Source organism: Abramis brama (genome assembly GCF_963993115.1).
Source record: "Abramis brama genome assembly, chromosome: 15".
Taxonomy (NCBI): domain Eukaryota; kingdom Metazoa; phylum Chordata; class Actinopteri; order Cypriniformes; family Leuciscidae; genus Abramis; species Abramis brama.
Genome location: NC_139977.1, coordinates 33,147,785 through 33,173,867, shown reverse-complemented (window position 1 = coordinate 33,173,867; position 26,083 = coordinate 33,147,785). Strand labels below are relative to the sequence as shown.

General features: G+C 36.3%; 2 protein-coding genes and 1 long non-coding RNA gene across 3 annotated transcripts; 1 reads left to right on the top strand and 2 right to left on the bottom strand.

The window, feature by feature from the left end:
* Positions 1–297: 297 nt before the first annotated feature.
* nars1 (asparaginyl-tRNA synthetase 1) lies at positions 298–12,613 on the bottom strand. Its single transcript, XM_084137318.1, has 15 exons — positions 12,435–12,613; positions 10,878–10,960; positions 10,712–10,777; positions 8,793–8,885; positions 8,616–8,705; positions 7,500–7,578; positions 7,318–7,388; positions 6,786–6,872; positions 5,363–5,584; positions 4,948–5,147; positions 3,556–3,691; positions 2,949–3,062; positions 2,715–2,846; positions 1,513–1,644; positions 298–649 (listed from the first exon to the last, which is right to left on the bottom strand). Exons 1-15 carry the CDS (start codon positions 12,466–12,468, stop codon positions 518–520), a joined length of 1,671 nt encoding a protein of 556 aa, XP_083993444.1. The 5' UTR covers positions 12,469–12,613; the 3' UTR covers positions 298–517.
* A 314-nt stretch (positions 12,614–12,927) lies between these two features.
* Positions 12,928–14,894, bottom strand: LOC311097544. Its single transcript, XR_014609277.1, has 3 exons — positions 14,750–14,894; positions 13,442–13,561; positions 12,928–13,264 (listed from the first exon to the last, which is right to left on the bottom strand). It is a non-coding gene; the product is annotated as an uncharacterized lncRNA (long non-coding RNA).
* A 645-nt stretch (positions 14,895–15,539) lies between these two features.
* On the top strand, positions 15,540–25,745 carry txnl1 (thioredoxin-like 1). The gene is made up of 8 exons (XM_084137317.1): positions 15,540–15,777; positions 16,823–16,919; positions 17,620–17,793; positions 17,883–18,005; positions 19,707–19,776; positions 23,860–24,032; positions 25,179–25,283; positions 25,453–25,745. The coding sequence occupies exons 1-8, from the start codon at positions 15,680–15,682 to the stop codon at positions 25,480–25,482; spliced, it is 870 nt and encodes a 289-aa protein (XP_083993443.1). The 5' UTR covers positions 15,540–15,679; the 3' UTR covers positions 25,483–25,745.
* The last annotated feature ends 338 nt before the right edge of the window (positions 25,746–26,083 follow it).

Genomic DNA, 26,083 nt, shown 5'->3' with positions numbered 1-26,083 from the left:
ACACACTGGAAGCGCTCGACCAATCACAACACACTGCTCCAGCCGACCAATCAGAGCACAGTGTGCTTTTCAGAAGGAGGGGCTTCATAGAGACAGGAAGTGAACAGAGCGTTACTGACAGACTGGGAAGAGAGAAGCTGCAACAATGGAGAATATGAGGAAAATCAACATTCAAGCTGGAAAACCTGTTCTAGTAGAGACTGAAAAGATTTTGAACAAGTGTATAATAGGGTTAAATAGCAGTGCAGTTGATCTGCTCTCTGACGCCCTCTAATGGATTAAACCACAAGTGCATCATCATCATCATCTCGTTGATTTATTATGCCACATATGAACATTACAGACACAATCATCTTCCAAACCGTCTTCTGATTAGATCTTTAAACATGACGTGTATATATGAGTATGGTCTATATAATGGTCAGTAATATATAAGTATGGTCTGAAGCGATGAGAGAGAGTGCTGTGATTTTGTAGTCGGTCTCTTGCAGTGATGTGTGTGTGTGTGTGTGTGTGGTTAAGGCCGGCAGCGCTGGATGAAGCGTGGATACAGGCAGACGTCACGGATGTGGTGCCGGTTCAGGAGCCAGGTGAGGAACCGCTCCAGTCCCAGACCGTATCCACCGTGAGGACACGTGCCGAACTTCCTCTGCAACACACACACACACACGTCAATATATTTAATCATTGTGAGCTGGCCAAAATATTCAATATTGAAGATAATTCTGATAGCATTAATGTTTTTGCGCTATCAATCAATAAAGTTGCTCGATGCATTCGTCATATATTAAAATATTTTATATGCTAGTAAATATTGCTGTTTATTTTGTATGGGTACACTTGTGTATGTAAATGTAAATGTAAAATGTTATTTAATATTCTTCCAGCAAACAGGGCTTGATTATTACAGAATTACATTTAATAACTAGTTTGTCCTACAATAGCTATTTGAAAACAAAATTCACTATTTTAAATCACTTCAGGGCAAATACAAAACTATCAAGATGTACACGATCATTCAAAAGTGTACATTAAGGTTTTTAACGTTTTCTGCTCATCTTACGCTGAGTTTATTTGATCAAAAATACAGTGAAATATTATTCCAATGTAAATCATCTGTTTTCTATGTGAATATACAGTAAAGTGTAATTTATTCCTGTGATCAAAGCTGAATTTTCAGCATCATTACTCCAGTCTTCAGTGTCACATGATCCTTCACAAATCATTCTGATATGATGACTTGATACTTATAAACATTTATGATCATTATCAATGTTGAAAACAGTTCATATTTTTGTGGAAACCGTGATAGATTTTATTTCTCAGGATCCTTTAATGAATATAAAACAGCTTTTTTTTTTTTTAAATCAAATCAAATTTTCAAATCAAATTTGTAACATTATAAATATCAGTTCTGATCAATTTAATGCATCCATGCTGAATACAAGTATTCATTTATTTCTCTAATCTTACTACAGTAGTGTGTGTGAGCCACTGGCAGGAGGCTGTTACCTGGTCAGTGTACCAGTAGTAGGGTGTGGGGTCGATGCCCTCTCTCTTATACCCGTCCAGGAGCTCCTCAGCGTCCCAGATACGCATGGATCCTCCCACGATCTCCCCGACGTTAGGCATCAGCACATCCACCTGACACACACACACACACACACACACACACACACATCAGCCTTTCACAACACTGCTCTCCTGCACACTCATTTACAATGCCTGGCTGGTAGCTCCGCCCACAGCCGCATGTTAAACACCACATTAGTTTTGATTGGCTGTGAATGCAATGGTTTTGGTGTAGACAGGGAAAATAATGTTACTGGATATGTTTGTTTCGAGGCTGGTTTTGACTAGGGCTGGGTATCGTTCAAACATTTCCGATTTCGATACGATACTTTTTTTCGATACTAATTTATGAACATATAATGTTATAGCAGAGGCTGTAACATTAATGTGAACAGGGAAACTGTTAATGCAGCCAACCTTCAGGATAAGTGCACTTAGAGGAACACGCCGACTTTTTGGGACTTTAGCTTATTCACCGTATCCCCCAGAGTTAGATAAGTCCACACACACCCTTCTCATCTCAGTGCGTGCCGTAACTCTGTCTGACGCACCCCTGCTAGCCTAGCTTAGCACAAAGACTGGAGGTAAATGGCTCCAGCTAGCATACTGCTCCCAATAAGTGACAAAATAACGCCAACATTTTCCTATTTACATGTTGTGATGTGTATAGTCACAGCGTGTACGAATAACAAGGACACATGAGACACAGACATCTTCTAAATGTATACACACTGGGAACTATATTCTCAGAAGGCGAAGCACTGCTACTTGGGCGGAGTGATTGGCGTTATCGCATACCATTTACTGTCTTTGTTAACCAGTTCTGTCTAACAAAGTATTAGATATGACTGACAGAGATCGTAAACTAATGAGTAACGAGTGACCGCTGGTGTTATCAGCGCCGCCCGTCAAAATAAAAGTCTCGAGCGCCGTCAAAATAAAAGTCCTGTTTCCAACACATCAGCCAATCAGAAAAAATATTTAAAAAATGCCAAATATCGGCCAAAATATGGGTTGGCCACTACATCTGGGTACTTCTACCAACAGCTCAAGGAATTATGAAAAGGTTCCTCCGCCCTCTTGATCCCCAGCCCTAGTTATAGCCCTATGGGTTAATGCCAGAGAAGTGTGTGTGATCTGACCGATTCAGTGAGGCGCCGGTCCTCAGGGCAGCGCTGCATGTAGAAGGATTTGATCTCAGCCGGGAATCGACACAACAAGATCGTCTCGTTGATGGCGTCAGTCATCAGGCGCTCTGGGGCTTCTGGGATATCCTGTGGAAATGACACACAAACGGTGAAACAGCATCATAAATCGAGCGTCTCTTCGTAGTTCAGAGCTCTCGGCAATAGCGTATGAGACTCGGCGTAACAAACCTCTCCAAACTCGTAAAACGTCCCATCATCCTTCTTGATGTTGTGCTCCTTTAGCCAATCAATGGCCTCGGTGTAGTTCATCCTCTTGAACGGGCGTTTGGGAGGCTTGAAGTCCTGCAGGAGGAAAATAAAAAGATCATATTTTATATTTTAAGATCAAAATTTTACATAATCATTTGTATTAATTACTTCAATGAGCTCATTGTATCCGAATTAAATACTTTTTTTTTTTTATTAATACATTTTTAGCTAACTGTGATTTTGTATATGTACATTTCTGAAATACTTAGACAGTTTCCTCTGATAACAGATCACTCTAAACTGTAATGTGGACTCAAGCACTTTCTATAAAGCTGCTTTGAAATGATGTGTATTGTTAAAAGCGCTATACAAATAAACGTGAATTGAATTGAATAATAACTATTCAAAAGAATATTCACAATGTTTCCCAATTACATGAATTTTACAGGCCTGAAAACACAATCCAGGCTTTTAAAATGGATGTTTCCTTGTTTTCCCTGACTGCGAGAACCTCTGTATAAGGGTTTACTGATGTTCAGAAACCCATATAATGGTGTTGTGTGAGGTCAGAGGTCAGGGGTCGTACAGGGTTGAGGTCATAGAGCAGTTGGGCGGCAGGAGACTTCAGGACTCTGTCGACAACGTCACACACCAGATCCTCCAACCTGTTCAGAAGGTCTTCATAACTCATGAAGGGACACTCAGCCTCGATGTGGGTGTACCTGAGAACACACACACACACACACGTTAGGTTTTCATGTTTAATGGGGACATTCCATAGGCGTAACGGTTTTTATACTGTACAAACTGTATTCTCTCCCCTTACACTAACCAGACCCCTAAACCTACCCATCACACACACTAACCCGACCCCTAAACCTACTCATCACACACACACTAACCCGACCCCTAAACCTACCCATCACACACACTAACCCGACCCCTAAACCTACCCATCACACACACACACACACACACACACACTAACCCAACCCCTAAACCTACCCATCACACACACACACACTAACCTGACCCCTAAACCTACCCATCACACACACACACTAACCCAACCCCTAAACCTACCCATCACACACACACACACACTCTAACCCGACCCCTAAACCTACCCATCACACACACACTCTAACCCGACCCCTAAACCTACCCATCACACACACACACTAACCCAACCCCTAAACCTACCCATCACACACACACACACACTCTAACCCGACCCCTAAACCTACCCATCACACACACACTCTAACCCGACCCCTAAACCTACCCATCACACACACACACACACACACACACACACACACACTCTAACCCGACCCCTAAACCTACCCATCACACACACACACACACACACACACACACACACACACACACACACACACTAACCAGACCCCTAAACCTACCCATCTCACAACTGTTTTCAATAAAGGCCTTCTGAAGCGAAGCGATGTGTTTGTGTAAGAAAATTGTTCTTTTTTATTTACCTTTGTTAACCCCCCCAGAGCCGTTTCGAGCACTTTTATCACGGATGGACAGGGTTTGATTGACTTAAAAAATATATCCATTGACTCCAATTATAAGGCTTGGAAGAGCCAGGACATTTTTTAATATAACTCTGATTGTATTCGTCTGATAGAAGAAAGTCATATACACCTAGGATGACTTCAGGGTGAGTAAATCATGGGCTAAGTTTCATGTTCAGGTGAACTATCCCTTTAAGAACAATTGTTTCAAAAGATGCTGATTGTGCTCGCTTGCGCCCTCTAGTGGGCATATGACAATACAGTTCTTTTTCCCTCTAGCGTTAAGTATTGCCTTTAGAATTTGAATATATTTCGAATTTTGCTAATATTAAAGAAAGAAATTCAAATTTAGCTTTTCAGCCATTTTGACAGCCCTAACACTCTCACTCTCTCTCTCTCTCTCTCTCTCTCACACACACACACACACACTCACTCACTCGGACAGGTGTCTGCGGGTGCGCGACTGCTCGGCGCGGTAGGACTGTGCGATGCAGAAAGTGTCTCCCAGCGCAGGGATGCAAGTCTCCAGGTAGAGCTGAGACGACTGTGTCAGGTACGCGTTCTCACCGAAGTAGTTGAGACTGAAGAGGGTGGAGCCGCCCTCCACCTGCGTCTGCACCAGAGTGGGCGGAGTTATCTGAGGAACACAACACAAACCTTTACCTCAAGAACTCTTAAAGGGATAGTTCACCCAAAAATGAAAATTAGCCCAGTGTATTGTATTCTGATTGTATTCGTCTGAAAGAAGAATGTCATATACCCCTAGGATGACTTCAGGGTGAGTAAATCATGGGCTTAATTTTCATTTTTAAGGAGTGTGTGCTTAATGTGTGTGTGTGCTTCAGGAATGACCTCGCAGTAACCCCGGCTGAAGAAATGATCCCGGAAACACTGGGTCACGGTGGATCGGACCTTCAGGATCTTGGAGACGTTTTCCCCGCGGATCATCATGTGCCGGTTGTTCAGCTGCACGTCCACGTCGGACTCCTCGTTCAGCAGGTTATCAGCGCCGCCCGCCGGAGCCAGACCAACCAGCTCCCAGAAATCACAGTGCAGCTCATGGCCACCCGGAGCCTCGCAAAACAAAACAACACAAAACCATTAACTGCATGGAGAAAAAAAACACTCTTTTTGTGTTTCAGAAATCAAACAGGCATGGAAAAGACTTTAAGGGTCATGAAACCCCCTGTTCTGCACGCAGTCTCATGAATAATTAAGCAAGGTGTCTTCTCGTTGGATAATGACACATTCTCATGAATAATTAAGCTTGGAGTCTTCTCATTGGATAAGGACACACTGTCTCATGAATAATTAAGTCAGGGGTCTTCTCATTGGATAAAGACACACTGTCTCATGAACAATTAAGCCAAGTGTCTTCTCATTGGATAAGGACACATTCTCATGAATAATAAAGCATGGAGTCTTCTCATTGGATAAGGACACATTCTCATGAATAATAAAGCATGGAGTCTTCTCATTGGATAAGGACACATTCTCATGAATAATTAAGCATGGAGTCTTCTCATTGGATAAGGACACATTCTCATGAATAATTAAGCATGGTGTCTTCTCATTGGATAAGGACACATTCTCATGAATAATTAAGCATGGAGTCTTCTCATTGGATAAGGACACACCATCTCATGAAAAATTAAGCAAGGCGTCTTCTCGTTGGATAAGGACACATTCTCATGAATAATTAAGCTCGGAGTCTTCTCATTAGATAAGGACACATCGTCTCATGAATAATTAAGCCAGGTGTCTTCTCATTGGATAAGGACACTCAGTCTCATGAATAATTAAGCTAGACGTCTTCTCGTTGGATAAGGACACACCGTCTCATGAATAATTAAGCCAGGTGTCTTCTCATTGGATAAGGACACTCAGTCTCATGAATAATTAAGCTAGGCGTCTTCTCATTGGATAAGGACACACCGTCTCATGAATAATTAAGAAAGGTGTCTTCTCATTGGATAAGGACACACCATCTCATGAAAAATTAAGCAAGGAGTCTTCTCGTTGGATAAGGACACATTCTCATGAATAATTAAGCCAGGTGTCCGGAGGTTGAAAACAGCACAAAAAAAGACAATTTACTAGTTTTCTCCTACAATTAAAACTAACGGATGGTTACATTCAACACACATAAAAATCGAGGTAAATTTAATTTAGGGTTTCATGACATTTTAAGGGCGAGTTAACTTTCCTTTTAATGAACTGTCCCTTTAAATAAAGGTAATTACTATGAATCATTATTACATTAAAATCATATTACCTGTTTGCCCTCAGGAACAGGTTTGACGGTTCCATACAGAGCGACGGTGCTCTCCGTAGATAACATCAGTCCATTATAACACTGACACTGAACACACAAAACACAAAATCCATCATCTCAACTACACCTTCCACTGCATTTCACTTCTTACATTCAATATCATCAAACAACTGACTAAAAACAACCCATTCCAGAGCTAATACAAGTTCAAGATATGGAGATATGCAAATCATCATATTAGAATGATTTGTGAAGGATCATGTGACACTGAAGACTGGAGTAATGATGCTGAAAATTCAGCTTTGATCACAGGAATAAATTACACTTTACTGTATATTCACATAGAAAACAGCTGATTTACACTGTAATAATATTTCACAATTTTTACTGTATTTTTGATTAAATAAATGCAGCTTTGGTGAGCAGAAGAGACAGATCAGTGGTAAGATCCCTGATTACTAACAGGATGGACAGGACTAGGACTAATTTACCTATTATAATAGTGTAAAATATCAACAAACACACACAGTACCAGTTTATCCGTGAGAACACACTGCAGGAAACCGGTTCCGTCGCGCAGCACAATAAACAGAAGGTTCTTTCCTGAGAAAACATTAGCAAAAACATTTTAAAATACATGTATATTGTTTTATATGTATGTTGTATTAAATGTTGATTGATTTTAGATGAAGAAAACACAGAAAATCTGCTCACCTTGTCTGCGCAAGCGATGGACCCAACCGAACACCTTCACCCTCTGCTCTCTGAACGGCTCCAGTTTATCAATCTTCACCTGAGCGGCACAGAAAATAAAACTGAAAAACTTCATAAAGCAGACTAGAACATTAATAATCTGATTGATGGCTTAATGGGATTTGAAATGTATTCATGTAATACATCAATGGATCCAATGGAGCTCAACCCTTAAAGAGATTTCCATCTGATTAAAAGGGGCGGTGAATACCATAAATAATCAATTTATAAAGGAAAATATTTGCGGTTTAAACCTTTGAATCCGGCTACTTTCTCAACCAGATTGAAAACTACCTTGCGTACATTTATTCACATCTTACAAACGTAATGACTGATGCTCTTTGAGAATATGAAATCGGATCAAATTCATTTGAAGTGCCAACATTTGAAGAACCTTATGTCTCTAAAAAAGAAACATTTAACATTTCCACTTTGATTGCAATCACTTTTTGTCTTGCAATTCTGACTTTTTTCTTCACAATTATGAGAATGCGAGATATAGTCCTAATTGAGATATAAACTTTATATTGAGATTTAAAGATATAACATTTGCAATTATCTCTTTAACTTTTTCACTCCAAGGCAGAAACAAAGAAAAAAAGTCAGAATTGCGAGATTTAAACTCCGAATTCCCAGAGAAAAGTCAGAATTGTGAGATGTTAACTCCGAATTCCAAGAAAAAAAGTTCGAATTATGAGATGTTAATTCCGAATTCCAAGAAAAAAGTCAGAATTGCGAGATGAAAGTCAGAATTGCGAGATGTAAACTCAGAATTCCAAGTCAGAATTCCAAGATTAAAGTCAGAATTGTGAAATTTAAACTCAGAATTCCGAGATGAAAGTCAGAATTGCAAGATGTAAACTCAGAATTCCAAGTGAGAATTCCAGGACTGAAGTCAGAATTGCAAGATGAAAGTCAGAATTGCAAGATTATTAAAAAAAATGTAGATGTAAACTTGCAATTGTTTAATATTTATATCCATTACTGCCCCTAAACCACCTACCCATCCTCATATTGTAACTCGGTGCTATTATATGATCAATATTATATTCTGTACGTAATTCAGAAAGTACTCACGGTTTTGGGTTCAGGAAGGCTGGGGTCGTTCTTGATGGTGATCTTTTTAGCTTCTTCCAGATTCTTCTCTCTGCGTTCAGCATCTTCAGCCTGTCAATCATGAGGTCAAAAGATGATCGATACAGGAGTTATTACAGGTCTATAGAGGACAGGGGAATCACAGAACGTTCCAGGTACCTCCTTCTGGTCTTTGCTCTCGCTCTTCATTTGCTCTCGATTGAAGAGCTTCTTCGTGTTCTTCATCTGAGTCTTAGAGATGACGGCCCAGCGCTGACAACACAAACACACCATAATGTTCAACTATCCAGAGGTCATACGCTGCAGGTAAAATGCTATTCCTATCAAACTTTGCCAAGTTATTATGAATCACCTTAAAACACGCTCTTATGCAAAATATGCATGCTAATATGCATCTATTAATTAAATAAGCACTAATTTTGCATGCACCATGAAAAAAAAGCAGCACATTTGTGACAATTTTACGTTAAAAGTTTTTTTTTCAAAACAGATACATCTAATATAACTTTTCCTTACTTCATAAATTTCAAAACATTATATATTAGGGATGCACCGATATGAAAATTTTGGACAATACCGATAACCGATAATTCTTTATATTTGAAAGTCAATAACCGATAATTCTTTATATTTGAAAGTCAATAACCGATAATTCTTTATATTTGAAAGTCAATAACCAATAATTATTTAAATTTGAAAGTCAATAACGATAATTCTTTATATTTGAAAGTCAATAACCGATAATTATTTAAATTTGAAAGTCAATAACCGATAATTATTTAAATTTGAAAGTCAATAACGATAATTATTTATATTTGAAAGTCAATAACCGATAATTATTTAAATTTGAAAGTCAATAACCGATAATTATTTAAATTTGAAAGTCAATAACGATAATTCTTTATATTTGAAAGTCAATAACCGATAATTATTTAAATTTGAAAGTCAATAACCGATAATTATTTAAATTTGAAAGTCAATAACGATAATTCTTTATATTTGAAAGTCAATAACCGATAATTCTTTATATTTGAAAGTCAATAACCAATAATTATTTAAATTTGAAAGTCAATAACGATAATTCTTTATATTTGAAAGTCAATAACCGATAATTATTTAAATTTGAAAGTCAATAACGATAATTCTTTATATTTGAAAGTCAATAACCGATAATTATTTAAATTTGAAATTCAATAACGATAATTCTTTATATTTGAAAGTCAATAACGATAATTATTTAAATTTGAAAGTCAATAACCGATAATTCTTTAAATTTGAAAGTCAATAACGATAATTCTTTATATTTGAAAGTCAATAACCGATAATTATTTAAATTTGAAAGTCGATAACCGATAATTCTTCATATTTGAAAGCCGATAACCGATAATTCTTTTTAATTGAAAGCCGATAACCAATAATTCTTTATATTTGAAAGCTGATAACCAATAATTATTTATATTTGAAAGTCGATAACCGATATATCGGCCGATAAATCTAAATCCAAACTTTACTGTATTTTCCTTTTTTGAAGTGATTCCAATCATATTTCAAGCAATTCAAAAACATCATGATGAACAGTGAACATCTGAAGTGTCTCAGCTGAAGGAAATAACCCATTATTTATCGGCCAAATTTACATATATCGGCCGATGCCGATATGGTGGCCGATAAATTTTGCATCCCTACTATCTATAGACTGGGAAAATAATTTTCTTTACTCGTGTCTGCTCACATTGTGTATCAGCAAGTAAATACTAAATAAACCCTTTATAAAATGTATGTTTAGTGGTGGAAGATTTCTGAAAGAAAAACAGCAATTAAATTTAGCCAATGTGAAATCATATATAGTGCATACAAAAAACAAAATTAAATAGTTAAATTCAAATTCTATATGATCTTCGTTTTTTCAATGGGTTCAATAAAGGTATCATCTTTAAATGTCTAGAAAAAATAAATCATTTATTTTTCTCAAGCAGTTTTGTAATAGTTTACGCTGGGCAGAGTGTATGTGCATCTTTCAATCAATAGATTTACATGTTTATTCTTGTTACGGTTAGTTAGTCATAAGGTTTACACACCTCTCCTTCCTTCTGTGAATCCACATAGATCACTGGGAACGGCTCTTTTCCCGCAAACAACAGTGCCTGAGAACATTTAGGAAATATGAAGGATAAAGTATGAAATGAAATACAGAAAATGACCAGAATCATATTTCATGAGAAGATGTGGATTATCATCAGGCACCTTGAGTGGCGTTTTAAAGGGCTTCTGCTCGGATCCCTCTCCATCCACATCACTGCCCTGTTTATCAGACACGTACAGTTCTTCTGCAGGAGGAAACCACAGCAGATTTAACATTTCACCAGTTTACAAGAGCAGGAAGAGGCTCAGGTCCTTACGGCAGTATATCGACACTCTCAAGCTATTTATTTGGAAGGATTCCTTTTAAAAACATCAGGAAGCCTAAATAAAAAAAAGTAGAAGTTGGTCTGGAAAAATGATGGCCTGTTTAAGAAAACAAGTGCAAATATGCATGTTTTATGTTGTTGGTATTTTAGGTTATTGCATTCATATTTATGTTATAACAAATAGTTGTATTATTATTTAAATCACAATATTTCAGTAAATATTGATAACCATTTTTATTTAATTGTGCTCGTATGTGTTTTTGTAATACATTTCTTATTAATGGCCAGTATGTTATGTAGATGTACATTTCCTTAAAGTGTAATGTCTTTTTATGTAAAAATGTACATTATTTTGAAAAATCACAAACCAATTTAAGAAATAATAATAGGTATTATTAAAATTGTAACAAAAAGTATAGAAAAAGGTATAGAATTGTAAAACGTTTGGTATCGCCCATCCCTAGCACTAGGATTAAAAGTAGAGACCGACCGATAATCGGTTTTACATATATTTTCCCCAATATTTAAGCATTTTCCCATAACCGGGTATCGGTTTCGTAATATCGGATTCACCAATAAATGGCGCCATCTTGAGAATTGTGCGCAAGACTAGTCAAAGATAAAATAACATTTTGCCTTTTGTTATTAATATTACTGCTGTTGTTATAAATGAAAATATGTAAATGTAGTGCTAAGTAGCAATGCTTTTTTTATTTATTGAGGCAGTTTAGAATGTTTATGCTTTTTAAAAATATCTTAGAATTGTTTTTACATGCTTTATTTGTTACCGGTTATTTAAAAATACACTTCAGTGACAGTGCACTTTACTTATTTTGATTTGCATGCAAGTGAAATTACAGAAATCACCGTATTGAAAAAAAGTGTTAAATCAATCAGTTTGTTCAGGGCTGTTGGTTTAATTGTCAAAAACAGAAATAAAACAATAAATAAATATCGTTTATCGGGCACATAAACATGCAAATTGGTTATAAAATAATCAATATCGACCGATCACTATTTAAAAACTATTATTTTGCTTAGTCATGATTCACTCAATTAATCAACATTTGAGAGTTTATTTACGAAAATCTGAAGCATTTATATTTAAAATAGTCCACGTTAGATCTATTTCCTAGTGCACATGTTAGATTTGATGGATCTTGTCAGTTTATGTTCATGCATCATGTTCTGATAAGACCATGTATGAATATATATATATATATATATGTATATATATATATATGTATATATATATATATATATATATATTGTTGTGTACTGCAGTATATATAAATAGAGTACAGTATGTGTTATAGTGCAGTAGAGCATGATCTGACGCAACACTGCAGACAATATGCGTCATCTTCATCACCATCATCATCATCAAACTCACTGATCGACATCTGAGCGACGCGCTCGCCCGCCATGTTCTGTTCTCTGGGCCTCAGATGAGTTGAGTCCGGCTCGGTTCGGGATGTTTTGGGTAAACGGACCGGAAATCAGTTCGTCCGTCTGTCACCGCACGCTGGGCACACGAGATGATGGCTGGAGACTCGTGCGCATGCGCGAAACATCGACTCTGTCGTTTCAGCTGGGCATTGGCCCGTTCGCACGATGAATTATTTTCCGGAAAGCTGATTGGTTGGTTTTGAGGTCGGGGGCGGGAGTTTCAATAAAACCGTTTAGCGTTGGTTCAGTCAATAAAAAATAAAATAAAAAACCCGGACAGTAAAATGTACAAACAATTATAAATTTGCAGTAATGTATTTATTTATTTTATTATTTACGCATTTAATCTAATGTTTATTTATTTTAATCTTATTTATTTCCTTACAATTTTTCTTACGGGTTTCATTCAATCAGGTTTCAATACGTGACATTTTAAATATGAATGAGTCCTAATAAAATCAGAGACACTGAGCAAGTAGTTTATTAAGATTATATATAAATTACATTTCTACAAACAATATATAAATACTTTAGTAAACATTTAGGTTAAGGTTTCACCAAAGTTTGTGACTGTACAAAAAAAAAAAAAAACTTCAAATACATAATTAAAAAAGTTCAAAGTACATAAAACATCAAGCTATTTAAGAAACAGATGTGGCTTTTCTTGTAATACATCTCATCACATCAGTGAACTTTCACATTACGCCATCATCCGATCTCGACCATCTCCAACTCCTCGGTCCAGTCTTTATTCCAGACACATTTCCGACAGAGCTGCGGACAATACAAAGAGAGAGAGACGTATTCAGTAGCCAAGAATAATGAATAGACTTCATTCACAGCACTATTTTTGACCCAGCTCACAGGGAACGTCCTGTAACGTTAACAGAATGTTAGTTGAAAGTTATCTGCTGGTCTTTAATAATGTTTTTGCACAAAAATAAGTCTTACAGAATCCCAGCAACTCAGGTGAAAGATTCCAAACAGGACCGCAACACAGAAAAGGATAGTTTGCAGGGAAATAGTGGTTTTAAGAAGCACTTGGAAATTCTCAGGCAGCTTCTCCAAGAGCTGAAACAACACAACAGTTCATTCAATAAGTCATGTTTCACTATTCAACAGAACGTTCCAGTAAAAAAAGGCAGTCTTTACATTTTCTGCAAGTGCAAAACTCTCTAGCACAATACTAGTGTGTTACAATTCATCTGTTCTGGTTCTGAGGAATTGCTTGCTGATTTACTTGGATTTTTTCCCCAACTCTTTATTCATCCACCAGGTGAAAATTAGTTTAATTTTTGGTTTTCAGATGCCACGGACCTCCAAATATGATCATCCTTGTATGAGGCAAGCCATACATTTGAAGATTAATGTTTAAAGACCCAATTTGTACTGTAACATTTTTTTTTAATGTATGATACATTACTGTTCAAAAGTTTTCAATCGATAATGTTTTTGAAAGAGTCTCTTCTGCTCACCAAGGCTGGATTTATTTGATCAAAAATACAGTAAAAGTTGTGAAATATTATTACAAGTTATCTGTTTTCTATGTGAATATATAGTAACTGTTAAGTGTAATTTATTCCTGTGATCAAAGCTGAATTTTCAGCATCATTACTCCAGTCTTCAGTGTCACATGATCCTTCACAAATCATTCTAATATGATGATTTGATGCTCAAGAAACATTTATGATTATTATCAATGCTTCATGTGGAAACTGTGATACACTTTATTTTTCAGGATTCTTTGATGAACAGAAAGTTTAAAAGAACAGCATTTATTTTAAATAGAATCTTTTTTAACTTTATAAATGTCTTTACTGTCACTTTTGATCAATTGAATGCATCCGTGCTGCATAAAAATATTAATTTCTTTCCAAAAAATAAATAAAAGAAAAACTTATTACTGATCCCAAACTTGTAGAGTATAAAGTTACAAAAACTAATTCAGTTCTTTTGAAATTTCTATTCATCAATGAATCCTGAAAAAAAATGTCCACAACTGTTTTAAACATTGATAATAATCATAAATGTTCATCATATTAAAATGATTTCTGAAGTATCATGTGACACTGAAGACTGGAGTAATGATGCTGAAAATACAGCTTTGATCACAGGAATAAATTACACTTTACTATATATTCACATAGAAAACAGTTGATTTACATTGTAATAATATTTCACAATTTTACTGTATTTTTGATCAAATAAATGCACTGTTGGTGAGCAGAAGAGACAGATCAGTGGTTAAGATCATCATACCTGCTCTTGTCGTCCCTTGTAAGGCTTTAAGAAAGGAGAAAACTTTGTTAGCTCTTTATTTTTCTTAGTTAACGAGCCCACACCAAATCTGATCTCCTGTGATTTCCTCTCTATAAAACAAACAAACATGTAAACAAGAGCATCACACAATATTTTACATTTTGAAAGTAGAGAATACATTCTTCATAACGACAGATCAACAGTTGAGCTCTAAATCAATATTTGTGTATGATTTTTCACAGAGAAAAACATCTAACATCTTGTTTTTGTGGCTAGTCAACTTTCTGATTTGTTTTGCTGTTGGGTGAGAAATGGCTTAACTTATTGACCGCAATAGTTGGAATAGCAACCAAATAAACAGTTGATAATGAGAATAACATAAATATATTCTTATTATATATATAATATATTGTTAGACTAAAAACACACCGTACTCAGCCGTCGTTTGGTTCAGCGCAACTAACGAAACTAGGAGTAAAACCATGAAAGTTTTGATCCTGCTCATGTTTAGGTCTAGTTGAATTGACCCGTCACCATAGAAACACAAACGTCCCGAAGAAAAATAACAAAAATGTTTACTCTTATTTTTATAAAAAAAACCAAAAAAAAACATTCACATAGAAGCTGAGTGACAAATTAATTTATAATAAATGCAAATAAAAAAATAAAAAAACATAAATATTAGTTATTTGCACCTCACGACAGTTGCTGAGGATTTGCGACATCTCATGAACGGTTTCGGTGATGACGCGCACCGGGCACCGCCGCCTGTGATTGGCCAGCCCGCCGTTCCTCGTCATCACTACACAGGAAGTGTGTTCCGGGACAATTGTCGTGCCGCGCCGAGCGTCTCAGTGATTCTGATCAATCTGACCGATTATAGGTGATTAATAACGCTTTTCAGCGATTCGTTCCCCGTGTTTTTGAGTCATGGTCGGGGTGAAGGTGATCGGGAATGACTCGGAGTTCCAGGCGGAGCTGAGCGGCGCAGGATCCAGGCTGGTCGTGGTGAAGTTCACCATGAGCGGGTGAGTGAGTGTGTGTGAGGCCCCTGCAGCCGAACCTGACAGAACCGAGAACACACACAAACACACTAACACACACAGAGATCGAGAGTCCGAGCCGGGTCAGAACAGCACAGACTGACCCGCCACTCAAGACACAAGACTGAACGAAGGACAAGAACAGAACACACACCGGCATGACTTAGCAAAACACACACACACACACACACACACACACACACACACACACACACACTCACACACACGTGTTGAAAGAACTAACTGTGTTTTGTTGCTCTGTTGTCAGCCTGTATGTATGTTGACCCAACATATATAGTCCCTCTGATATTTCAAAAACTGAACACATTCACTTGTTGGCTAATGGTCACATGACATGCAGGTGTAAACACCTATTGTTTAGTCGCATCCATAATGTATAATTATTAAAGAATTATCATTAAAAACGTATTATTAATAATACATATTTGTGTATTCATTTATTTTAGTTGTGCACTTTTATGATTTAATTGTTATTAATATTATTATTATACATTAATTAATAACTGTCAGGTTGAATATGTAGTTTATAATTTCTCAATCTAATATTTAGGAGAAATGTTCTATGTAATTTAGTGTCAGGAGATGCTGTTTTCAGATGATTCAATCTGTCAGAATGTAGTTGTTTTTAAACACAGATTTAAAGTCACTTTTAGTTCTTATGTTTTATTTATGTAATATTCCAGTGTTTATTCTAAATGACTTATCAGTGCACATCATTATTGTGTTAATAATCTTGAATCAGAATAAGTTCCTCTTGCAGCATATCTTCTCTTCTCTGATGATGAGGGCGGGGCTATAACCTGTCAATCACAGGAGATCAGCCAATAGTAAACCACAACCATCCAATCAAGCCCCGCCCTACATTTGTTCTTGTTCCAGAAGCGTTTCACTCGGATATATGGCACTATAGAGAAGAGACTAATGTGAAATGCCGACTTCAAGGGAAAAGTGTCCGAGTTCTTGGTCTGAGATGATGATGTTTAACTGATGATGGTTTCTCTTCGTCCAGGTGTCGTCCTTGTGTCAGAATAGCTCCAGCGTTCAACATGTTGAGCAACAAATACCCTCAGGTTGTGTTTCTAGAAGTCGATGTCCACGTCTGTCAGGTGAGAGATTATTTACCTTCAGATTAACTTGATATACTTACATTTATAAAAACTATTTGTTAACATTAGTTTTTGTATTAAATAACATGAAAGAGCAATACATTTAATTAATTTGTATTAATCTTTGTTAAAATTAGTTAATAAAAATCCAGCTGTTCATTGTTTGTTCATGTTAGTTCAGTGCATTTACTAATGTTGACAAATACATTTGATTTCATAAAGTATTAGTAAATGTTGAAATGAACATTAACAAAGAATAATAAACGCTGTAAAAGTAGAACTAATGTTAACTAATGAAACCTTGTTTTAAAGTGTTACCAAAAAAACGAATAAAAATGACAAAAACGCACATCAAAATTACTAAACCTTGATTAAAATGGATAATGTAAAACTTAAAATGTTAAAATATGGATAAAAACTATAATCGTATCTCAATGATACTAAAATATCACCACTGTAAAAACATATAATATGTATGTTTTATGTATTTCAACACATGTTTTTATTTACTTAAGTATAAGCAAATTGGCTGTAAATTCATTTAAACTTGAATTATATTAAACTGACTTAAAATCGAGTTAAATCTCATATAACTTATAAAAGTAAGTCAAAGTAATGTAAAAACATAAGTTGGCATGACTTACCAATCACGTCATTTTTTACAGTTTGTGACCGAAGTGTTTTATTTTCCGTCTCCTAGGCAACAGCCGCAGCCAATAATATCTCAGCGACGCCGACGTTCCAGTTTTTCCGAAACAAAGTGCGCGTGGACCAGTATCAGGGCGCAGACGCTTCCGGGCTGGAGGAGAAAATCAAACAGCATGTGGAAAACGATCCCGGGAGCAACGAAGACTCGGATATTCCCAAAGGATACGTGAGTCCATGCGGGCTAGGTTTGATGGGGTTCGTGACCTGTGAACTGTGAACTTTGAGAGTGTCATGTCTGTCGTCTGCTGTGTTCAGATGGACCTGATGCCGTTCGTGAGTAAAGCTGGCTGTGAATGTCTCAATGAGAGCGACGACTGTGGCTTCGACAACTGCTTAATCAAGGACTCCTCCTACCTGGAGTCCGACTGTGATGAACAGGTGAACACGCTCCTGGGGTTTTAAAGGGCTGGTTGATTATGATTTCACTTTTCTAACTCTAGTTAGTGTGTAATGTTGCTGTTTGAGCATAAACAACATCTGCAAAGTTACAACGCTCAAAGTTCAAAGCAAAGGGAGATATTTGCTTTTAAAGAAATCGCTTTTTAAAGGACTACAACAAACGGCTGGTAGAGACTACACCACATTAGTGACATCACCAACCCTAGAATTTACATAAACCCCGCCCCCTGAACACGATTTATAGATTATCAAGACAGAATATGCTAATCAATGAATAGAAGATAACTACACATCAGCTTCATAACTTCATCAACTAACCATTCAGAAATGTCCTGTTGCTTCATGTTGTCACTTCTTCTTGAGTCTCTCCGTCATTGTCTGACTCTGGTTTAAACATAAAAGGCTAAAAGTTTTTGAAATGTTCAGTGCGTGTGTGTGAGGTGAAAGGACACAAGCTCTTGTAGCTCCGCCCCCTGTGCCGGGAGCAGCAGCTCATTTGCATTTAAAGGGACAGACACAAAAACTGTGTTTTTGCTCAACTTTAACATGCTATATGAATATCTATGGGGTATTTTGAGCTAAAACTTCACACACACACTCTGGGGACATCAGAGACTTATTTTACATCTTGTGAAAAGGGCATTATACCTCCCCTTTAATGCAATGTTGACAAACATCCTGTTTACATGCAAAGGAACTAAGTGTGTGTGTGTGTGTGTGTGTGTGTTTTTGTGCAGTGTCACAGGATTCACAAACTTTTGTCAGCCGAACCCCTTTGAGCTCAAATATTTACTTGAAATCCGTCTGAGATTTAAAGATAATATTTCAATTATTTAACATCTTAGTCACATGATCTCTGATGTCGGTTAACGGTCACATGACATGCAGAATAACAAATAAAATAGTTAAATCTTTTTTTTGTGTTTTATTTTGATTATTTTGTATGATTTGATTAATTATTATTAGTTAACTACTAATTTTCAGACACTTGCATAGTTATTTTAGAATTATTTATATACTATTCTAATGTTCGTGAATATTTTGAATTACCTTTTATTTTTACATTTTCAGTTTTCATTTTAACTTTAGTTTGATTTGATAAATTATTATTAATATTATTGTTAATCAATCTATTCATCCAATGTTTCATTTTAGTAAAACAAATTAGTGCCTTTTAATTTTCTTGGTAACACTTTACAATAAGGTTCATTAGTTAACATTAGTTAATGTATAAACTAAAAATCCAGCTGTTCATTGTTAGCTCATGTTAGTTCACAGTGCATTAACTAATGTTAACAAATACAACTTTTGATTTTAATAATGTATTAGTACATTTTGGAATTAACAAAGAATAATAAATGCCGTAGAAGTGCAGTTCATTATTAGTCAATCTTAACAAATGAAACCTAATTGTAAAGTGTTAGCCATTTTTCCCCTTTAATATTACTATTTCAGTTTAATTTAGCTTTAGTTTATATATTTCCAGTAATTTTAGTGCTTCAGCATGTATGTATTTCCAGTCTTTTGTTGCCGTATCTAATGGCCGTTAAACTGAAAGTGAAACTGTACCGTTGATCTTTTATAAGATCAGATCCCAGTGACTGTCAGTGTGAGTTTCTGGAGTGTAAATATGATCTGTAGTGTTGATCTTATGACTGATTCTTCTGCGTTTGTTTGCAGCTTCTCATCACGATCTCCTTCAATCAACCTGTCAAACTCTTCTCCCTGAAACTGCTGTCTGCTGAACTCGGTAAGACACCAGCTCTCGTTGCTTGACGTTAAAAGATCGTGATCTCCATTCAAACACAGGGTTCCCACGGGTCCTTGAAATCCTTGAAAGTTTGTGAATCTGAAAAAAAAAAAAATTCAAGGCCCTGGAAAGTTTTAGAAGATAAACACACATAGATACAGGTCCTTGAAACTGCATGAATTTATTTTGTGCAATAAGTTTTCTGGAATGAATTCTTCATTCATTGAGTGCTAGAGTCCGCTAGTGTGTTATTTCGCCAACACTTTATGGCCTATGCATACTAGCTTGCTTGATTTACCTTAGTTGCGTGCATTTACGCGTTAATATCATAGACTGTAAAAAATATGGACAAAGCGTCTGTGACGTCACCCATAGACTTTCTGAAGAACGGGTTTGAAGCCGTTTATGGGGCGTATGGGCGGCGCCATCTTGGAAAATCTTGGGAAATCCTAACCCCGCCCACCGTCTGGCTAATCCATATATGGGTAAAGGACGCAGCGCGCGTCACTCAGCTCACTCCGCTACTCCGGTTATCTCTGTGTACATTTTAGGCAACGAAATATGTTATAAAACACCACACTAACTCTTTTCGTTTTCATTTAAAGGTGCCATAGAATGGATTATTTTATTATTTTATAATGTTTCCTGGGGTGCCCTTATAATGTTAGTATGTTTTTTAGATCAAAATTTGTTATAATTTAGAAATAAAAGGCATATTTCCTAGCCTGATTTCATCCATTGATTTGAACACTCTGTTTGAAGGGGCGTGTCTGCTGTGAGACTTCAGTGTAAACGCCCTCTGCTGTGATTGGCTGACATGCTTGCATATGAAATATCTGGCATTACATGTAGAGCTATCTGGAAAACTTTTACTATTACAGCTTTTATATGTTTTTACTATTACAGCTATCGGGATTAACGAATCATGAGAAGTTTAAGTATTTAGATCTATTCCCATCACATGAAAGGTTGCAGTGATGAGCATTGAGCAGATGACAGCCTGTTGATCGCGTGAATGAAGATCTTATCACTGCAACGCGATTTACTGATGCATAAACAGTGTTGAACGACTTTGAAAGAAAGATTATCTGTCTGAATTTGAACAATTACACATCAGAAATTCACATAACCCACTGGTTCTCCAGAGGCTCGGATGAAGGAGCAAAAAAATATTTTTGTGTTCATTTGTACAACCAAACACTGAGCAACTGCCATGCTTCGTTCGCTCGTTTGCAAGCCATGATGTCTCTCGAGGAAAAAACAATATCGCGCTGGATCTAGATAACACAATGTAAATTATCGTTAATAAAATCCCTACTTGCCGCTTGCGGGAATATAACGTTAGTTGAAATTGCCCCCTTCGTCCGTTTGAGACGCCGAGAGAAGCCTGGCTGCTTGATATTGTTGTAACAGTCCGTGGTGAAATGGGCAGAGCAACTAAACAACTTCGAATTAAACTGTAGCGGTATCCGATTATAGATAGATAGATTATAGATAGATCTGCCATTTTCCCTATGATCCTCCTCCTGCTTGTTTCTTCACCTGCAGAACTTCTGATGATTCGGCTGTGCAGTTTCGCCTGGCACTGAGCATGGGCTGGCATATGCAAATTTTTAGAGGCGTACATATTAATGATCCCATCGGTTTCGTCACAGTTGGTGTTATGTGGAGATTCGCCCGTTTTTCAGGGGTGTTTTTCAAAAACGAGATTTAAATAAGAAAGAGAAAACTATGGTGTTTGAGACTCACTGTATGTCATGTCCATGTACTGAACTCTTGTTATTTAACTATGCCAAGATAAATTCAATTTCACATTCTATGGCACCTTTAAAGAAATCTTAAACATTATAGCCACACAAATGTGGTTCAGGCAACGCGTATTGATTATATTCACTGCACATAACGTTTGCCTATTTATAACAAAACCAAATATAAAACACAAACCTGCCTCTTTTCATTTTAAATATAATATAAAAATATTAAACATTTTAATATGGTCCAGGCAATATGTGCATTTGTACTAAACAACAGATGTTGCAGTAAACAACATTACAGATCATCTTCGTTGTATTAAAATTTAAAATGACAAAACTCAACCCAGTCTCTTTTTGTTAAATTTCAGTTTTATCAATATTAGCTATTATAAAATTATAGGTAAAAGGTACAAGAAGATATACAAATAAAGCAAACAATTCAGTCAAACATACAAAGTCAGCGCTCGATCTAGTCTAACCATACAACGGTAAAGTTAAATAGCTTATAAAGTTATGAAACCTCAGCCAAAACGATTGGCCAGGGAACAAATTATAGATTCACGAGACCAAAAATCGCCCGTTAGATATACACAAGATGAATTATATCTCATATTTAACCACTACGCCAGAGTCCGCGGCAAACGTCAGAACGACTAGCCGAGGAAAGGCTGTTCCAGGCGGGGTACATGAGCGCCGAGTGCCCGGTCATCGCTGGATCTCACAACTGGATAAAATTTTCATAAATCTTTATAAATAAACCACAGATTTGAGCTTTAAACAACTACATTCTCGCCTGAAAAACTCTTAAAACTACATTTCATGATACAGAAACAGTAGTATTATATTTCAACTGTGTTAAAAAATGGCGCTTCTTATGTTGTCATTCTCCTTGGCGCGCAGCCTTATCAGCTGTCAATCAAGCTGTCAATCAAAGTTAACCACGCCCTTATTTGTCATACATTTTATATCTAAATACGATCTAAACTAACTAGTTAGAAAAAAATTCACCCCCCTCACAGTTGTCAGGCACTCGGAAGCTATCGAAAAATACAATAAAAGTCCATGGGACCAACCTGTAAAAACATGAATTTATGCTGTGAAAACGGACATTTTAACATGGGGTCTATGGACATTTGCTCCCTTTTGGGACCTTCCTCTAGCGGATTTTCGATGTATTGCAGTTTTTCTCACTTCCGGGTAGGCTTCATTTTTCAGATTAGAATGTTGCCGCTTGGTTAATATACGTTGTGTTTCCCGCGTGAGGTACTTTGTGTTGTACGTTGCCATGGCGTTCACGCGCGCACGATGGTGCCTTAACGTTTGTTGTTGGACACACATTAAGTCCTTGAATTTGAGGATATTGAACCTGGAAAGTCCTTGAATTTGAAGTTAACCAAGGTGTGGGAACCCTGCAAACACCCACATGATCTCATTTCTAAATGACAGTGATTCTCCTCTGTCTATTAAACCTTTGATAAAATCACAGCGAACATTCAGATCTGCGTTCTGATCCAGAGAGAGCCGTTGTCATGTATAGATATGAAACAGCTTCACAAACAGTCTTTTCAACCACACAATTTCATTATTTTTGTCTTTACAATCATTCATATGATCACAGAAGAAAGATTATAGTTCAGATATAAACACTGATGTCTACAGTAGCGATCAAAATAGAGTAAATCACCTTTTGAAAGTAACTTGATGCTTCAAATTAAGATTGTATCAATTACATCGTTACACCAGTAGGTGGCGACAGGTGACTGTTAAAAATATAAAAAAAATTATTGAATCATTCATTCGTTAGATTCGTTCAAAAACGCTGAATCATCATCCAGTGATGAAACAAGTGAAGTCTATATGAGCGAGGCAATGAATCATTCACTCAAACCGATTTTTAAAATAATAATCAATTCTGGTCCTCCATTTGCATGTTTTTATCCTTTTTATTTAGTTAAACTTGTTACTAAAACTAATGTAGACAATAAAAATAAAAAAAAGCTAAACCTACTGATATGTACAGGTATATCAAAATATGTATGCTGTGAATGTAAGTTGTTTAAATAAATCCAGAAGAGTTAGAGGTTTTCTCTATTTTGTTCGTCAATTATGTTGTTTGATTAAACTTAAGTACAGAATAGAAAACAACAGCTGCATTTATTATGCAAAATCTGATATTTTAATACTCGTCTGTTTACGTTCATGCAATCCTGATGTGTTTACATTAATACGTTTCCTAAACAGGCATTCTGACCGAGAAGTGCAAATGGCTGTTAGTTTTCTCCCTTCAGACCGGGTTCACACTGATCGCTGTCTCTTCGTGTGTTTTCAGCTCAAGCCCCGAAGAGTGTGAAGATCTTCATTAATCTTCCTCGTTCCATGGGTTTCGATGACGCGGAGAGAAGTGAAGCGACGCAGGCGCTGGATCTGTCCGAGGAAGACTACAAAGACGACGGACTCATCCCGCTCCGATACGTCAAGTTTCAGAACGTCAACAGTGTGACTGTATGTTCAATTACACTCGTAATGCTCATACAAATACAGTACAAATTACATATTATAAAAACATAAAATAATTAATACAAATAAACAAAAATGTGTATATATATATATATATATATATATATATATATATATATATATATATATATATATATATATTAATAATAATATTAATAATAATATTATTAATTAATTAAAAATAGAAAAAAAACCTACAAGATTTAATTTCAGCATTTTAAAATACGCTTGGCATTCCTTAGTGTAAATATTCCCCATCCAGAAAATCCAAACATCATTTTTGTAACTTTTGTAAAAAATAGTCTATCTTATTTAAATGGACAGTTCACCAACAAACGTGTCATTGTCATCATTTATTCACCTTTAAGTGTTTCTAAACCTGTATGAGTTTCTTTCTTCTGCTGAACACAAAATATATTATGAAGAATGTTGGTAACCAAATAGTTGCTGCTTCCCATTGACTTCCATAGTATGAAAAAAAAAATTTCCCAAAAAATTCCCATTGATTTCCATAGTATGAAAAAGAAAAATTCCCATTGACTTCCATAGTATGAAAAAAAAAATCCCCAAAAATTCCCATTGACTTCCATAGTATGAAAAAAAAATCCCCAAAAATTCCCATTGACTTCCATAGTATGAAAAAAAAAATCCCCAAAAATTCCCATTGACTTCCATAGTATGAAAAAAAAATCCCCAAAAATTCCCATTGACTTCCATAGTATGAAAAAAAAAATCCCCAAAAATTCCCATTGACTTCCATAGTATGAAAAAAAAAAATCCCCAAAAATCCCCATTGACTTCCATAGTATGAAAAAAAAAATCCCCAAAAATTCCCATTGACTTCCATAGTATGAAAAAAAAAATCCCCAAAAATTCCCATTGACTTCCATAGTATGAAAAAAAATCCCATTGACTTCCATAGTATGAAAAAAAATTGTTTGGTTACCAACATTCTTCAAAATATATTATTTTGTATTCAACAGAAGAAAGAAACTCACACGGGTTTAGAACAATGTGAGGGTATTTTTAGGTGAACTATAATTTTTATAATATTTAATATTTAATATTATGGGATATTGAGCCCTTTGTTACCCCTTGAGTTTCTCATTTTCCACCTGTTTTTATTTTCAGTTATTTATCAAGTCAAACCAAGGAGACGAGGAGACGACAAAAGTGAACTATTTGACGTTTATCGGCACTCCTGTCCAGGCAACAAACATGAACGACTTCAAACGGGTGAGTAAATATTGTTAACCAACAATAATATCATAACCCACTTTCCACCATTCAATCAAAACCTGATGAATCCAGTCTGTCTGAAGTTATTATCAGGTTAAAAATGTATTGCTTAGCATGATGGAAGTTAAATGTGGTGAATTTGATGTTTTGCATGTGTCAAATGCAGGTTGTGGGTAAGAAGGGAGAAAGTCACTGAAGAGGAAAAGACGACACGACATATTGCTGCAATCTCTCCACGGGCGTCTCTCTCCGCCAACATGACTGGGCAAAATCAACACACACACACACACACACACAGACAGAGCGGAGCTGGATACGTCCCTCAGCTCGCCATCAGAGGGAGAGAGAGCGAGAGAAGATACAGCTTTGTCTCAATGAGGCCGTGTATCACCAATAATTTTTATTTGAAAACCTCCTGAAAATGTTCCTGTAAATAAAGTCGATCCTTTTTCAAAGGCATGTGGCTACTGTCTATCTGTCCTAACACTCAGAGCTGAAACTCTTGCCTTTACATAATTTTACATGACTCTAAATGCATTTTTGTGCCATTTTTCTTGAAAATAATGTGCTGTTGTTCTTGCTCTGGCCGCTGGGTGGCAGCAGACGCCATGTAATGAGCGCGTGTCCGCGGGCGCGCGTCTTGGAGCGCGTTCCTGTGAGAGGAGCTTCGCTATGTAAAAATGAAACGAAAAATGAAAACGGGCTTATTGATAAAGCCATTCAAAACCAATCGCGTTTAGTTGGAATATCATCCTTTCATTTGTTTAAATCATATAATTGACAATTTACAATAATTT